The sequence below is a fragment of the Urocampus carinirostris genome, chromosome 7, assembly GCF_059441175.1.
Source record: "Urocampus carinirostris isolate Australia breed hairy pipefish chromosome 7, RoL_Ucar_1.0, whole genome shotgun sequence".
Classification (NCBI taxonomy): Eukaryota; Metazoa; Chordata; class Actinopteri; order Syngnathiformes; family Syngnathidae; genus Urocampus; species Urocampus carinirostris.
Genome location: NC_142355.1, coordinates 20,642,459 through 20,659,084, shown reverse-complemented (window position 1 = coordinate 20,659,084; position 16,626 = coordinate 20,642,459). Strand labels below are relative to the sequence as shown.

The 16,626-nt window shown below is 38.5% G+C and overlaps 1 protein-coding gene and 1 long non-coding RNA gene across 4 annotated transcripts in view; both read right to left on the bottom strand.

The window, feature by feature from the left end:
- The window catches only part of syt7a (synaptotagmin VIIa), a 137,254-nt gene that overhangs the window by 118,928 nt on the left and 1,700 nt on the right, over positions 1–16,626 (bottom strand). For all 3 annotated transcript variants that reach the window (XM_088340103.1, XM_088340104.1, XM_088340105.1), the window contains exons 2-3: positions 15,775–15,892; positions 12,014–12,246 (exon numbers count right to left, since the gene is read on the bottom strand). In XM_088340103.1, the coding sequence (XP_088196229.1) occupies positions 12,014–12,047 (34 nt within the window). In that variant the 5' untranslated portion in view covers positions 12,048–12,246; positions 15,775–15,892. The remainder of the gene's footprint in view (positions 1–12,013; positions 12,247–15,774; positions 15,893–16,626) is intronic.
- On the bottom strand, positions 4,754–7,056 carry LOC148362627 (uncharacterized). Its single transcript, XR_015850882.1, has 3 exons — positions 7,003–7,056; positions 6,637–6,761; positions 4,754–5,311 (listed from the first exon to the last, which is right to left on the bottom strand). It is a non-coding gene; the product is annotated as an uncharacterized LOC148362627 (long non-coding RNA).

Genomic DNA, 16,626 nt, shown 5'->3' with positions numbered 1-16,626 from the left:
GAACACATTTGGAAAAACTCTCTCAAACAGTGTAAGAAGGAGCCAGCTGTTAGCCGAGGGTGGCAAAATAACACTATCTTTTGATCGTTGCAGGAGGAGGTCTTACGTTTTCAATGCTCCGGAAACCATCACTGGATAAGGTAGCATCGGAGATGCCATCCTTCACATAACCTCATATGTGTTGGAAACAACAAGTGGCCTCGCTTTTAGGATCCCTCTATTCATAAACTTCGCAAATGAAGTATTAAGATGTTCCTAAAAAGAGTACTGTAAATTCACGAATTAAGATTTGGGGGTCCTGGAGAACTCTATCCATCGCCTCTCAGTCACCTAAAAGGCGAGGGACTCAAAGACTATTGAGAATTGTTTTTTATAGGTAACACAAAGCATGCATAAAGATAAAAAATCAAATTGCAATGAGTGACAATAACAAAGGTGGTGGTGGCAAGTGAAAGGGATGAAATAAAAGTGAAAGTTTTTTCTGGGCAAGGAGTAACAAAGCTCTGCAAGACACAGACCTCTACAATTCTGCTAATAAACACACATACAAAGAACATTCATACTCAATTTTTTTAATACAAATGCTCACCTACTTACGACCATTGAACTTACGAAAAACGGTAGATATGATGTCAAAATATATCCGGACATCGCTGTAAGTTAGATTTTGTATTGTGTGCACCTTTTTCGGAGTACAGGCCAGTCCTGTAGTACTTCTTTCAGCCGCTACCGGCGTGTGGCGCTGTGAGGTCACATTTAGCATCCACCCGGAAGAAAATAAAATCTGCTTCCTCTTCCTAGTTCATGTGTAAACATTCAATAATGTATGTCCAGCGTGCTAAGAACTTTGAAATTTTTATCGTTTAATATCTTGTGCATCCATTCAATATGGTTGGTGTAAAGTGTGAAGAAGAGGCGAGCCGTTTCTTTTGAAATGAAAATGGAATAAGAAAGCTTTATGCGGTTGAGAAAATGGTCGGAACGCTTTTTTTCGGCAACTTTTTACCACCGAGGATGACCTCTTGAAGCGCATCTTCCAAAAGTAACTTAAACCTCACTTTATTTTTCTTTATAGAACATATTTTATGAAATGTTTATTCTTTAGTACAAAACAAGTTACTAATACAAGCCTTAAACATACTTATGCAAACCTTAAACATACATTCCATACAAAATATAGCACTGAAGCAACTTATGAAAATATTCAACTTAAGAATGATCGTAAGTAGGGCAGCGTCTGTATTCTAAACCGTCTAGCCTCTTCTACTGACCAATGATGGATTACAGACGGAAGTGGTTTAAAACTGCCAATGTTATTATTTGTAACCAAGACAGGCATCAACTAGCTGTTAGTCTATCCCTGAGTGAATCCTCTTTAGAAGATTGACAAATTACACACTCGCAGAATACTCACCAAACAAAGGCTTGTCTTGACTAGGATTGCTTTTGAAGATGTTCCTTATCGTCTGAAGATCCACTTTCATACCAAGTGAACAATTTCACAATAAAACAGAGACAGGCATGTACAAGAACTTTTCAAGTTACAACCATTCATTTTACGAAAACTTCACAGGTACGTACAGAGTGACGTGACATGTACACATTAATGTCATAAAAGGTTCAAATTTTAAGTGCGTACTGTAGTCCTACTTTCAGTCACAAAACCGACAGGGATCACTGAGTTCTTTAAACATCTCGTATCAGTTCACTTTTTCACTTTTAAATCTCACAGTACGTTGCTTCAGTTAAACACAGGTAATACAATGTGCACATTTCAAAACTAAACATTTCACAAGTAAAATTAATTTGTAGTGATTGGCAATAATAGTAGTAGTGGTGGTGAGTGAAGGGCAATAAATAAAAGTTATTGTTATTTTTGGGTTAGGAGTAACAAAGCTCTGCAAGACACAGACCTCCACAATTCTGCCAATAAACACACGTACAAATGATATCAAGGTGACCACTTGCCCCGACCCCTTAGCCCAAGCACACTGCCGGTCCTCTAATGCTCCGGGCAGGCGCAGAGGCAGGTGGCGTTGTGGGGACGGGCTCGGGACGTTAAACAGGCAACTCCGTGACAAAGATCCGCGCCCGACTGCCACCGTTATCCCTGCCGCACCACACGCCATGCGGCAACGGGTTCTAAACGTAAGCTGGCCGACCCCCGCATTTGAGGCCCGCATCCCACCGCCATTACCCCCACCATGCCGCGCCGCGCCCGCAAAGAATTCGGGCATCAGCTGGTTTAAACTTCAGAATCCTTTTCAATTTGAGAAGTGCAATTTTTTCCTCGATTTTGGCTGTGCTTTTAATTAAGGTGAGATGCTGGATCCTCAAGTCAAACCACTGCTCTGAGATAAAACTAAATAATACACTTGTGCAGAGAAACTATAACTTTAACATGTTTTTTTGACCAGCACATAGCATTATTTGTGTTTTGGTTTATTTGAGATGTCTGGACTCTCATCAGGTTGAAGGAACGTTTCAATATGAATGTTTTGGATAACAATAATGGTCAGCGAATAAATGAAAATTGGATCTCAAGGCAACACTGTAAATCATCAAATAGATTTTTTTAGACTCACCTAACGTGCCAAATTTTATGTTTTCCAGTATCCAGGAATGCAACATAAATTCAGAGAGCGAGTGAAGGCTGCTTCTAACTGCAGAGCAGTATAGCGATAAAATTGTCAATGAAGAAGCTGATGAAGTCCAGCGTGACAGCAGAGGTCAGCAAATAAGGGGAAGTCGAGGGGGGGGGGTTAACATAATCCCCACCACAGGACACTAAGGTTACACAACATACATGAAGTGAATAAGGGTCCCAAATCTTTCATTGTAAAATCACAACTCATTCATTAAAGCAACACATTAACAAAGTATGTTTAAAAGAAGAAAGAGAAAGAAGACAATAGAAGTAAAAAGAATCATAAAGATGACGGGTTTTTGCATCCACTTTACAAGCTCTTGCCATCTTTTACCCTTTCTTCTCTGTCCATTGCCTTACAGAACACACCCCCTTCCCCCAACCAAGACAGAATCAATCCCTTTTTTTACTATGGAAGCCTTCTATTACAGTCACACAGACATACACACACAAGCCTCCTTTCTTTTCCTCTCCTCTGTGTGACCTTGACTGGCTAGCACTCCAGGGCTTGTTCTTTGCTTCTCCCTCTCTCTCTCTCACTCCCTCCATCTTTTTGTGCTCAATCCCACTCCATCGGCTGCCTCTCATCCGCTTGCTTTCTGTCACTCTGGACCGGCCAACTGATGTTTAAGAAGTGCACTTCCCTTTTTTCTACTCCGTCCTCAAGACACACGGGAGGAAGGGACAGAAGATGGTAGAAAGGGACTTAAAGGGAGGCAGACACAGAACGTTCACCCACACCCCCCTTTTCTGCAATCAAGTCAGCATAGTGAGAGCCAGTCGTAAAAATAACTCCCGCTCTCCTGAGTCCAATCCTTTGATCAACAAGTCTATTTCTTTGTTTTCCAAGCCGATTTGCAACATATGTGCAATACTGGAAGAGCGCAAGCGCATAACCTGATATTTTCATCATCTATTCAAAAGAAAATCATTAGAAATTCAGGCCATTTTTGCATTAGTGATATTTGAGGTCTTCCTGTTCTGTCACAATCCTGAAAGCAATTGTACCTCTTCACAGACTCAGTTTACACTAATTCAATGCAACTTCCTTCTACACTGGAGCATGACAAGTGCTTGCAAGTGGCAGCAAGTTCAAATCAGCGCTTCTTTGCAGGTGTTCCGACAAAAGCGTCTAATTACCGCCATGACGCCATTGTACCCAACTCCTCTGACTCTAAAACGTCTCTTGTCGTTTTCCCGGACGGCTTAGTGTGCTGCACATCCATCTGTACAATAAATTGGAGCCCATTAACCATTTTGACGATTCATTCAAATCTAAATAAAGTTAAGCTGAAGCGACGGAGGGATCTATTAAATGTCAAATTGATGCGCTGATTATGTGCTCATGCAATTATGCCATTCCTCTGCCAATTTCTGCACCTCGCACATCTCAGAAGGTCTCTAGAGGGATTGTGTTTGCACGTAGCATGTGCAAACTCAATTTAATTCCTTAGGCCCACTGTTGTGTAATAAGACGTTTCGAGGCCACATCTGTTTTTAATACAGCAATCATACACAAACGGAAGACTGTATGGTCAATAAGAAGAGGTGGAAAACAGAGAATGTCGAAATTAATTTTAATAAGTCTAATTGTTCGACTTCAAATAAATTACAAGCATATTTCTAGATCATCTTTTGAAGAAAAAAAAAAACAATATTAATAGTATGTATAGTTTTCCCCTGCTCATTTGTAGGTTTTACCTCCATTTTAGTGTTCTATAAAGTCTGACGATAACCAAGAAGGTACAAAACAATATATACAATTCAATAAGATCTCAATCCAAATATTTAATCAGTCCAGAAATGTAACTATCCATCTTCTGATCCACGTTTCCTACACATTATTGTTTGAGCCCATTTAAGCTGTCTTTGGAAAGTTGTTAAAATTAACTTGCCAATAAATCCACTTCAAAAATATTCATAAATGAAATATTGTATTGTATTGAAAATGATTTCAAAAACAAAAAGAGAGTAGAATGGTTTCAAGTTTATTCCATACCATACAGTAATAGAGATACAAATGCATAAACTATGCTGGAACCTTAAAATATACAGTGAAGTCATCCATCTATAATGAACGGTGTCATCTGTCTGACATGTTTTAATTTCTACCTGAATTCAAGCAAACCTTTCTAAAGGGAGTTATTAGATTTTACACAACAGGACAAGAGTTTAGAGCATTTGGGTATTATAGAAATCGTCCAACTTCAAAAGGGTTCAGAGTATTACGTTTAGTTGTATGTTGGAACTTGCACAGTAGTCGTTGATAAAAACAAAAATAATATGCCCCAAAACTCAATGAGTCTAACGATTTACTTGCCTCCCTTCCATGGAGACAGTGTGGATTCAATTCCCACTCTGTGATGGTGTGAATATGAGTGTGAATGGTTCTGTGTCTCTATATATTCCCTGTGATTGGTGGCAAACAGTGCAGAAGTCAGCGGGTATAGGTTCCAGCTCCTCATTACTCGGAAAAGGATAAGCTCTACAGAAAGAGTTGTAAATGTGTATGATTCTTTATTTTAGTCACTCTAAGAAAAAATGAAATTTTGCACATAGTTGATCGTGGATAAAAAATAAAATTCCGTAGCTCATAGTTTCAGCCCACTTGTTTAGGCAGTAGACCTAAATGCAATTCTGTACCCTCTTGGGTGTTAAATTCCCCTAGGAGAAAATGAATAATTAAGAATTAATAAAAGAACTCAATGAGGCAAGCATGCTTACAACTAATGAATCTGTGGTTATCATGTTGATGGTTTTCATGCTTTATTCATAATGTGCTAAAGGGTTGGCAAGCAGAAAATCTATATCTTTCATAAGGATGCTCCTTAGGAAATTCTAAAAGGTTGCCAGTCTCAAAAAATGATCTTTCCTGCCGGTCAATATTTTTTGTTTTGTTTTGTTTTCTCGACCATTAATTATCCCAATTACTTAACCAAGAGTTATTCTGTTGACCAGAAATCCTGCCCTTCTGCTATTCGGATGAGCAAACTAGCATCATGCATATTAGTATTACCATAAATTGTTTGCTTACCTAATCCTTACAGTATGATGGATCAAACACGGTTGATTGGCTCCCTGTCACTACTTGAACCCTGTCCTGTCAGTCTCCTGTTGTCAGTCCGTCTGCAAACCTCGGTGTATACTAGGCAAGCCTTTTTCGACCCTGACTCCCACCTGTCCCGTTTTTGCTCCCGTCCGTCTCTGGCTACCACCTGTCTTGATCCGGACCAAGTCTGTTCTCCCGTCCTGGCTTACGACCTCTTTTTTTGTCCCCGACTACGTCTATGCTCCCGTTCTGGCTTACAACTTGTTTCTGACCCCGACCACGCCTTGCTCTCCCAGTCCCGGCTACCGACCAGTATTTCCATCCCTGACACTACCATTGCTTGATCCACTTCCGTGTTTTGATCACAAACCAAGTACGGGAGCAACTTGCTTCCCGCGTCCAGCAAACACCGGATTGTGGGCGCAGCCCTTCCTCTTTCCTTCAATAAAACTTGTGGTAAACACTACGCAATTGGGTCCTGTTTCCGTTCTGGTCCTGACAAGTAAACAGTAAAGAGTATTTATGCACACATAATTAAAAAAACAAAAATTACCCCGATAAGTGAAATACGTCAAATAAAACAAAAAAAATCACTATTAGTTCAGCTATACACTTTATCCATTAAGTTGAAATTAAAAGGACAGGTAGATGGAAAATACAACTAGCGGTGTAGTCCATCTTGCCCAATAAATATGTAGGCTATGCCCTTCAGCACTTCAAGAAAAGGATCACCAACACTATTTTAAGTCAGTACAATATGTGATGAATATTTTATATAATTTATAATAATATATCCTGTAAAACTATTAATGGGTTTTGGAAAGAACAGGAAATAAAATGTACTGAAATTGATTTTTTTTCTATATTAATCCATGTGTGGAAGAAGATAAAATTCAAACTGATCTTCTAACCAAAATCCCCTAAAAATAATGCACTCTACCCAAGGAGCTGTCTCAGTGAAGTTCCTGTGTGCCAAAAATAAGTCATTTGGATCAGTATCCATGGCTGGAGGCTTGGACATCCGCCCATCTGTGGCAGAAGCGTCAACTTAAATCAACAAGAACCCTGAAAGAATAAGATACAAATCAAATTCAAGAGGTAGTTCACACAGGGTGCCACGGCACTCATTAAATAAATCTGTGGCAATTTGGTAAAAATATGCCCACTCACGGTCTGAGATAGCAAAATGACAGTGGAAAAAAAAAAAAATCACACTGGCGATTTGGCTTGAACTACAAAACCAAGTGGCAATAGATACTCTGCTGTGTTTTCACATTTGGGGAAGATCTTCAAATTGTCTTCATACCGATGTTGGTGGCAATGTTGTCCGCATAATAATTTCTCACACTTGCTGCATGCTGGGAGAAGAAAAGAAGAACACGCATAGGCCTATGAAATCTTAAGGAAAATTAGCCTCTAATTGACCTACATAGGTTAGGCTTTCTACAACTACCAGTTCGGCAATCCAAGAGTGAATGTTTCAACTTGATCTACTTGAAAAAACACAAACGTCCAACAATCTTAATTGATGAATCTGCTCAATTAATTATGCCTGAAATTCCAATGCCAAAAGCTAGATTATTGCCAGATTAAAGGAATGTCAGGTGTTTCATGTTTGTATTATTAAAAAATAGTCTTTACAATTGTTTTGGGTGGGATGTTTTTACTCCTGGTACACCAACTATTGTATTTGGCTTTTTTTTCTGTTTTAAGCAGTCATCAATAAGCACTGAAGTGAACCTAAATGCCATGTCAGAAGCAAAGACGCCTAGCAAATAGTTCCATCTCACCCGAATAAAGAATCTTTGTCAGAAAACTCCATCATTCCAAGAACCCAATTACATATGCTTGCTTTAAGGCAAACAAACATCCAAGTGCATTCTGAACACCAGCCAATAGTGCAAATAGCTCTTGATTGTTTCCCCAGTGGGTATAAATAAGGAACCATTAAGCCATCAGACTCTAGAAATGATAAGACTGCCATATTATTTTTATTCCCACCTCCATCCTATTGACACACAACATAAAATGTATTCAGAACTATGATTTTGAACCACTATCACAGATGATCAACCTTTTGAACTAAGTCGCTCACCTAAAGCCTTCATAATCAATCCTTAGAGGACTTTTCTTCCCCTCTATGGGACACCACCTTGAGACACAGAATGAATATAAAGCAGACAAGAGGGAAAACCCATCACATTTTTAACAGAGTCAATTAGCTGAATGTCAGTCAAGTATCAAATCTATCCATGTATTCATTTCAAAACAGCTTATCCTTACTAGGGTGGTGGGAGTGCTGGAGCCCAACCCAGCTATCTTAAGGAAGTGGCTTTACAGTCGCAGGGCAGTACCAAATATATCCAACATGAAAGTAATACAAGCACAGCGTCATAACCTAACTTCTTTAAAAGGGGTTATATGTATGTCTTAGCTGAACTCAACTTTAGGTGCAGGATATTCTGTGAGGCTAGCTCATTTGATCAGGAGTCCTGAAAACAAATGTCACCTTTGTACCTTTTATTTAAATCATTTAGAAAAGTTTTCATCAATTACGATATAAAAGTTCACTGATCCTTGGCTCAATGAAACACAGATTTGTTTTTGTCACACAACTTTACACCATACGTCAACATCATTAGCTGAATGTAACCTAACTCTGCTAATTTAATCAGTCAATAACAGATGCTATAAGTCTGGGAACAATAACATTTTCTTGATCACTTTTTTCATAAACGTTATCAAAGCAAAGAATAGAACCACCTTTCAAAAAGTATTAACGCATTTTCTGTCATAATTATTATGAAGGAGAATGAGCTCAACTGGAGTAAAACAATACTCACGTCTATGTCGAGTGGATTCATGAATTTCGAAACATGAAATTATTAGAAGGGATTGCAGAACTGGTTCTGTTAAATGGCCATATCTGGTAAAACCTACTAAATTAAAAAGGTGAAATAATATTATTTAGATATATATATATATATATATATATATATATATATATATATATATATATTTATATATATATCTGGGTTCCAATTTTGAACTGTAACTTTGGGTCACAGTAATCGATTCCTTCAACAGAAGCCTGAGAGACTCCTATTATTGCTCCATTTCATCTGTACAAGTTGTTGGTGAGGGATGCAGAAAAATAAAATGTTAGGGGCGGAAATCAAAGGAAAATGATTGGCCGAAAAAAACAACTAAAAAACTGTAATGGTTTTTAACATTTATTTTGCTCTGCTAATAATAGCTGGCTCATATGCTGATTTTAAGCATATATTTTAGGAAACTCCCATAGCAATAAAGCATTATTCTGCTTGAAAAAAGAAATCCTTTCAAACGATGTGATAAGTATAAAAAAGATGACAGATTTAAAATGCAAAGAACACAAGCAAGTTATTATAGTTTAAGGGACTATTTTGACAATAAACCAAACTTTTACCACGGATAACTTAGTGCCAGCCAATGGACTTTGGTGCAGAATAGACTAAATGTCATACAAAACGTACATGTTTACGCATTAAAACTGCTGAAATGTAGAAAGTTAGCTTTTTATTTTTAGTTATAGATGTAAACATAAGCAAAGGTACGGTTAGCAGCTACCAAAATATTTTAGCCAGTGCTTCCCATAGATTTTTGTCAGACCCCAGTGGGTGGACAGGCTAGGGCAGTCCAGTAGCCTGCACCCTCCCAGCCCCTGTAAGAAAATTTGATACATTTTAAATTCCAATCCATAGAACTGGTGCATTTTTTAGCAGAATCAAGAAGCTAGATCTATAATAACTATGTCCCTTTGTAAACTATGCAATCCTAAATAAACTAGTTATGAAAGGCAATGATACAACAAATAAGACACACCTACAAAGGATGGTAAACATGACAGGAATTTAAAGTAAAATATTAATCTGTTTACACTCAAAATAACTTGTGTCGCTTGATGCCGTACTATTTTAGGATATCATATTGGCGAGTAAACAGACCAAATCACCAAAATTTGTTTTAAATGTAATTGAAATTAATTTAATAATGGGTAAGTCTAATACAAATATCTGTGATTTGGTAAAATTACAGTATCAATTACCAGTACTGCTTCTTTTGTTATTTCTGCTATGGCGGGTTCCGGTTCCTCTTTGATGGTTTATGTCAACATCATCCATTTGCTCCCCTTATTAATCATGCATTTTCCACTTTTTGTGTGTGGTAGTGGTCCCCATTAACAGTGTAAACCAAGGGATCTCTGTATTTTAATTAATTTTGCTCACATACAAAAATTGTTATACAGCGTACACAATTTGAAATGATGAAAAAACTTATACAATATGTGAAAGCGTATACGTTTACGGGTATGTTATTGTAACTCGCAACTTATTAGTGATGGGAGTTCTTTCGAGAGAACTAGCCCTTTCAATTCAACTCCCAAATGGCTCTTGAAATGAATCATACTACTATATTATACTAACCTTTATTTTTTCACTCTACAGTGAACTTTAAACTAATTTTTAAATAAAATTATACCAAGCAACATTTTTTTTACCAAGCAATTAATTAAACCCTGGCAGCAAGAGACTTTAAATGGTATGGAAATCACTGATCAGAGGGACACAGGTACTTCGGAGAAAATGTCTTGTTGGTAAAATTTTGGCAGGGCTCCCATTTTGACAACGCACTAGTTCTTCTGCCTTCTCATGTGCAAAATAAAAATTAAGCAGCCGCATCGTGCAATAACTTCCCACAGGTGAAACACTGCTCCACAGAGCTCATCTCACGTTTGAGACCCTTTCTCTGCAGAATGGGTAAGTGTGAAGTACATTGTTAAGCGCTTTGGGAGGTCTTCATTGACTTGAAAAGCGCTATACAAATGCAGACCATTTAACCATTTATTGTTGGTTTTCCATTATCAAAAATCGAATGCATCCCAACTGACAAGAAATGTGAATTTCGTTACAACATACATTCGTAAAATAAAAACTGGTCTTAAATGAGAATCAAAAGCACTTCCTGTATTAATGAAGAACATGTAGATGATCCTGACATCAAAGTTATTCCAAACCTTTGGGATGAAGTCATATGTAAACAGTGGTATTTTTTTTTACTGTGACTAAAATTCCAGGAGTATAATATCTAAATTTATAAATGGATTCTGTATTTCAATCAGTACTAATGTATACATCTTACAAGGTGGAAGCGTGTTATGACCCAAAATATTGATTCAAAATTACTTATTTCTTTAAAGGTCATATTATCAAGTCGTCAGCCAATTAATGTTTATTTGGAAAGCCCTTAATCACAAAAAGTCTCAAAGTGCTGCACAGACCACCATCACAATATTCCCTAATCAGAAACGTGAGGACGAGGAAAAACTTGAAAACCTCTGGATGACGAAAATAAGGAAACCCTGAGAAGGGGCAGCACATGAGGCATATCCTGATTCCAGGATGATCAGGCTGCAATAGATGTTACTTGGGCATCAACAGAAACATGAAGTCATATAAAAATATAAAGCAATCTTCCCTTCTCCAAGTTGACTAAAATAGACATGCCCACATCTCGCATCCGATATGCTCTGCTGCCTTCAGATGCATGCGATACTCTACTGTACTCTGCTGTTGTCCAGTGAAATGAACAAGAACAGCTCCTCCCACTCAGCCTTCTTTTTTTCGTTTCTCTTTTTTACACTCCCCATTTCCTCATCATCATTGTCCCTCTGGCTCCTCTGCAGCAGCAGGTGTGATTCTAACCTGAAGATTTTTTTAGGCTGCAATTAGTATTATGTGCAGCGTTCTAACAGCAGGGGCCACTAGTGGCGTGTGATGAGAGGAGAAATCACGCCTCAGAAACACGTGGCATATTACTCAAATACGCCCCCTCCCCTTTCCAACTACACACAAACACCCTTTACACCCCCATGGCTGAAACAATGTTCTCCCTCCCAGTAAAGCAAGATGCATTAGCCAGATTTTTTCTCCTTTTCATTTCTTAAGGATTACAAATGGGGTTCCGTTGAAGGGAGGACTGCCGGAGGAGGAGCGAGGCTTTGACCTTGCACAGTGTTGTCCTTAAACATGTGCAAAACATTACAAGCACGCACACGCCCCGACAACAGGTCAACAACGCACAAGTGTCTCGGTAGACACGATGCACGCTTGCATTATTACATAATGAGAGCACCATGCACACTTTAGTGACGCGGGGGCTGCTTCAAAAGGACACCAAAAAGAATGTACGGCGCCCCTCCTCATTGTCCTGTTGGCCATCAAACACCTTGAAAGTGTCCTGGCCCCATTGCTGCCCCTCCCATCTCCCTAGCTTACCTTTGCTATTGTTCTCCTCCCTGTTGAGATACATGGCTCTTGGAGTTGGCGGCACGAGTGATGGTGGAGGTGGTGGCGGTGATGCTGGAGGTGGTGGTGTCGAGCTCGCAGCGGTGCCAGTGTACTCCTCAACTGCTCCTCTGTTGTAGTTGGAGCTGTTTTATTGTGTTGCTCCTGCACCGGCTCTCTCTTGCGCTCTCTCTCTGTCGTTCTCCCTCCGTATGTGTCTCCTCCTAAGAGTCAGAGTGTGTAGGTACAGGCTGCTGGATACTCTCACTAGCTCCCTCCTCCTCCTCCTTCTTCTGACTCTCTCCCTCCTTCCCAATAAACAATATCTATGGATTTGCTTGCTCACATGTCAAAGTAGAATTTTTTTTTCCTTTTACCAAAACTATATATCAGGGGTCGGGAACCTTTTTAAGTCAAAGAGCCATGAAAGCAAAATGTGACAGGCACAAGTGATGAAATGTACATTGTACAATGCGAATATGAACAAAACAGGCCTATTTTAAATTTGGGAGTGAAATACATTTTTCCTCAGTGATTTTGTATCTAGTGTATTAGAACACCAACGTTCGCTCTCTGGACAATAAACTGGACCATTTAACAACTGGAAGTGGCATCGAACCGCGAGATGACGAACTGCTGCGCTAAAATTCTGACGAAGACATGGTTAATCTTATCCATCCCGGCTGACGTTCAAAGAAACTGTGCGGGTCAGATGTATTGACATTTCGTTCTGTATACACGTGTACTAGAATGACAATAAAGTAAATCTGAATCTGAATCTGTAAATGCCAAGATTCGGCTCATCTCTTAAGAGCGGGATCACGCTTTACAATGAAAAACAATAGCAACAAGATGATGAAGGTGCTATATTGGAGTAATTTCAGGCTTCAGTTACTGGTAACCATGAAAACCAGTACAATCTGTTCCATTTGGAGAAGCAAACTCCTACCCCATAAAAATCAGCCTGGACAAAGGATGGGCCTCGCCAGGCTGTACTTGCCTAAGACACAACAATGGAAATGTTGCCTCTACCTGGGTGGTGGTTAAAGGATCAGTAAATCATATAACTTAAGAAAATATTCAAAAAAACGCCAAAACCGCTCTCCAAGCCAAAGCTAGTTCTTCATCGTTTTTTGTTTCAGTGTGTGATATTTGATTGTTTGATAAAAACCTGTGAAACAATAATGAAGTCTTTGTCCCATTTCAACAAATATACCACTCAAAATGTCTCCCAACTGCAGTTACTTAAGATCGTTGAGGTTCATTTTGACTGTAATATTTGTCACAAATAATAGTTTCAAAACAAGATGCGAGCAAAGTTTTTTGTACAATTGTTACAAAATACTGCAAACAAGAAAAATACAGATGTAATTACCTTCAGCTATGTGACATGGTCACAGCTCTACACTTGGGAATAGAGTGGTCATTATTCGTACTCCATTTAATGTTACAGAAACAAATCTTCAGCGTCTTTGAAATCTACAAACATTAGTCTTACAAGTCTCAAACTCGTTCTTTATCACATGTCATTTTCGTTTCATAACTAGCACAAAACCACACATAAAAACCAGGGAAAAGGTAGAAGATAGAGGTCACACTCGCATGTTCTCTAAAAAGAACTGTAAATATACATGGAAAAAAATCCCAAAGACATTTCTTCTTACCAGACCCAAAGGTAGAGCCTCTAGGGGTAGAAACACCATGTTGCACTCCTGGCCCAAATGTGTTAAAATAGCGAATTTTATCTCCAAGCCAGATGTACTCATGGAGGAAGCCATACCTGGCTTGTGAGCTATACATTCCTGACCCATGCATGATGTGATTTTTACCTTTTACACGAGTGCATGGCATAATGTTTATTGTATAAAATGATTGAAAGCCTCCTGCATTGTGTTTGGAGTTAAACTGTTTCACACGGAGGACTGAAGCATTCTAGATGTCGCCAATGTACCTGACAATTTGCAATTTGAAAAAATGTCTTGTATTAAGACCAGCTTAAAGTAGGTCTAAGTTGTGACAGAAGCAGAACTAATCAAAGACCTCAGACAAGAAAGACAGGGGTGGACTTGGGTGCAAATGAATATTACTCTTATTAGACTATGAAATAGATTTTTTTAATGCCAGGTTTTTTTTTTTCTCTCTCTCTCTCTCTCTCTCTCTCTCTCTCTCTCTCTCTCTCTCTCTCTCTCTCTCTCTCTCTCTCTCTCTCTCTCTCTCTCTCTCTCTCTCTCTCTCTCTCTCTCTCTCTCTCTCTCTCTCTAACTCTCTCTCTCTATGAACATGCACATCTAGCATTTCTGCTGTCTCACACATTTAATAATAAGATGTTAGAATTTGGTATGTGTGCATCTCTCACTTCTGCAAACATTGTATATTTTGGTCATTGTTTACTAACAAAAAACAGCAACAATATGCATATGCCCTGAATAGTGAAAACAAAAGAGGTGCCACCCATCCAGTTCACCTTCTGCTGAATATCAATATCCCATCTCCCCACAGACAGTGGTCAGAAAGCATGCAGCTATTAATTAGGCTGTAACAAAGAATAAAAGCGTAATAAGCAATGTACAGTAGTTTGCCTTTAATTTGATTCTAGGTAACATGTTTATTTTCTAATAAATGGGTAATTAAACAATGATTGATGTATATATTTAATAAAACATTTTCCAAATTGTCATTTAACTCGTTGGAAATAGGATATATAATAAACAGTTTTACAGCATAACCTTTTTATTGTGTCCGGCGGCTTTGTACACTCGTGCATAAATATTGCATCTTCTTTCCTAGGCGTATGCACAATAAAAAGCTAATATTGGATTCAATCATGCACTTCTCTTGCTGAGATTGCAGATAACAATAAGATATACTAATTCAATTGGATATGAGCAGAGCTGTACTACATGGATGCAAAGGCTTAAAAGAGCTGCGATGGCTCCACCAACAGTAAGCCGGCGCTCTGTCAACAGAGACGGGAAGGTCGTTTGCACGCAGCATCCTGCGGTGAGTTCTATTTGATAATACTTTATTCTGCGCCACTTGCTGTGCCTTTATCCTGACAAGTTACCTCTGGTCATTTGTTACGTGAATCCTATTTTGACTCATTTGAACCAAAGCTTTTTTTACCCCTGATGTCTGCTTTTGATGTCTCCAAGGCATCTTCATTAAAAGTACCGTTTTCCTAACGCTGCTTTAGTAACCCCTATAGGCATCACTTGTGTCCTCACATTGTGCTCCCCTATTTGTGTCAACAAACCGTGATTTGGCTGCATTTTCTTTCAAAGCACCATAATGTCCTCATATTGTGACCTCTACTCGAATTGATGTTGTATCTCAATTTATCACCGAGTGTATCATCTGCAATGCTGCCCAACTTCTCCTCTAATGTAATAGAATAAAAGGAGTTTCATGAGAGGTAAGACTACTAGAGATGAATACAAGAAAAAGACACATTGGATCTGCCTTTGCAATGAGTGAGTTAGTAGAAAAGAAGTTTGTGGAAAAAGGGCCATTTTAAACTAAAAAGAAAATATTTTCCATATTATGACCCACTTTCTCATATTTCCTTAATTGGATACTAGTCCTGATAGTGCAATGTAGGTGCAAATAACACGTTCGCGCCATTCATAGCAGAGATTACCAAATTTTAACCGAATCTTCCATCTGGTCCTGCATGATATAGTTTTAGGATTTTACTCGAGGTAAACGGTTTTCCATGTGTATAGTATAATTTTAAAAAATCTGACAACCCTTACCTGATTGCACAGTAAGTGGCTGGTTACAAGATTCTCGATGGAGGCAGTGTTACTCAGCAAGCCTTAATTAGAGAGTCCAAGATTCTACAGTTGGAGGCTAAAAGGGTGGCACAGGTTCCTAGATGACAGACAAGTAAAAGTGAGAGAAATGATCCATCCAGCCAGGTGAAAGTACAACTGTTTTTTTTTTACAACAGATTATTATCCATCCGATCTGAAGTCTTTCGGTTGCAGGTCCATTAAAATCGATCCACTGTAATTGTGACATTACTTCAACAATGGGCAGGCGCTTACCAAAAGAAAATTGACGGACTTGGGAAGGTTTGAGAAAAAAAGTCTTTTGTGCGCATCAAAACATTGCCTTAATGTCTGAGTTTACATACCTGTCAACGTCCACGGCTCCATGCCCTTTTCAAACGTGTTTATTTATGTAGTTCATCATGTTATATTGTAGATGTGTTTCGTTATATCATATATATTGTTAATTAACATTTTGTTGTGAGATCCTGAGTTGCTCGACATGAATGAGGTTTATTATAAAAAAAAGTTTAAAAATTAAGTAGCTTGGACGTTCACTGTAGAAGGAAAAATACATGCAAATATAATTAAGTAGAATAATACATCTTCTTATTCAAATAATTAATTCATTTTCTGCATTAAATTATTGTTGGTAATATACTGATTAAAGGGATAACCACAAACCTGTCTTTTTTCATTTTCTTATTTTATACTTCCTTTTCTTCTTAACTTCTTTACATAACATAATAATTCGTAATATAATGCATCAAAGCAAGTGGGCCGTTTGGGAGCCGGCGCTCTTTAATGAGTTGAGCCGAAAAGCCGGTTTTCTAA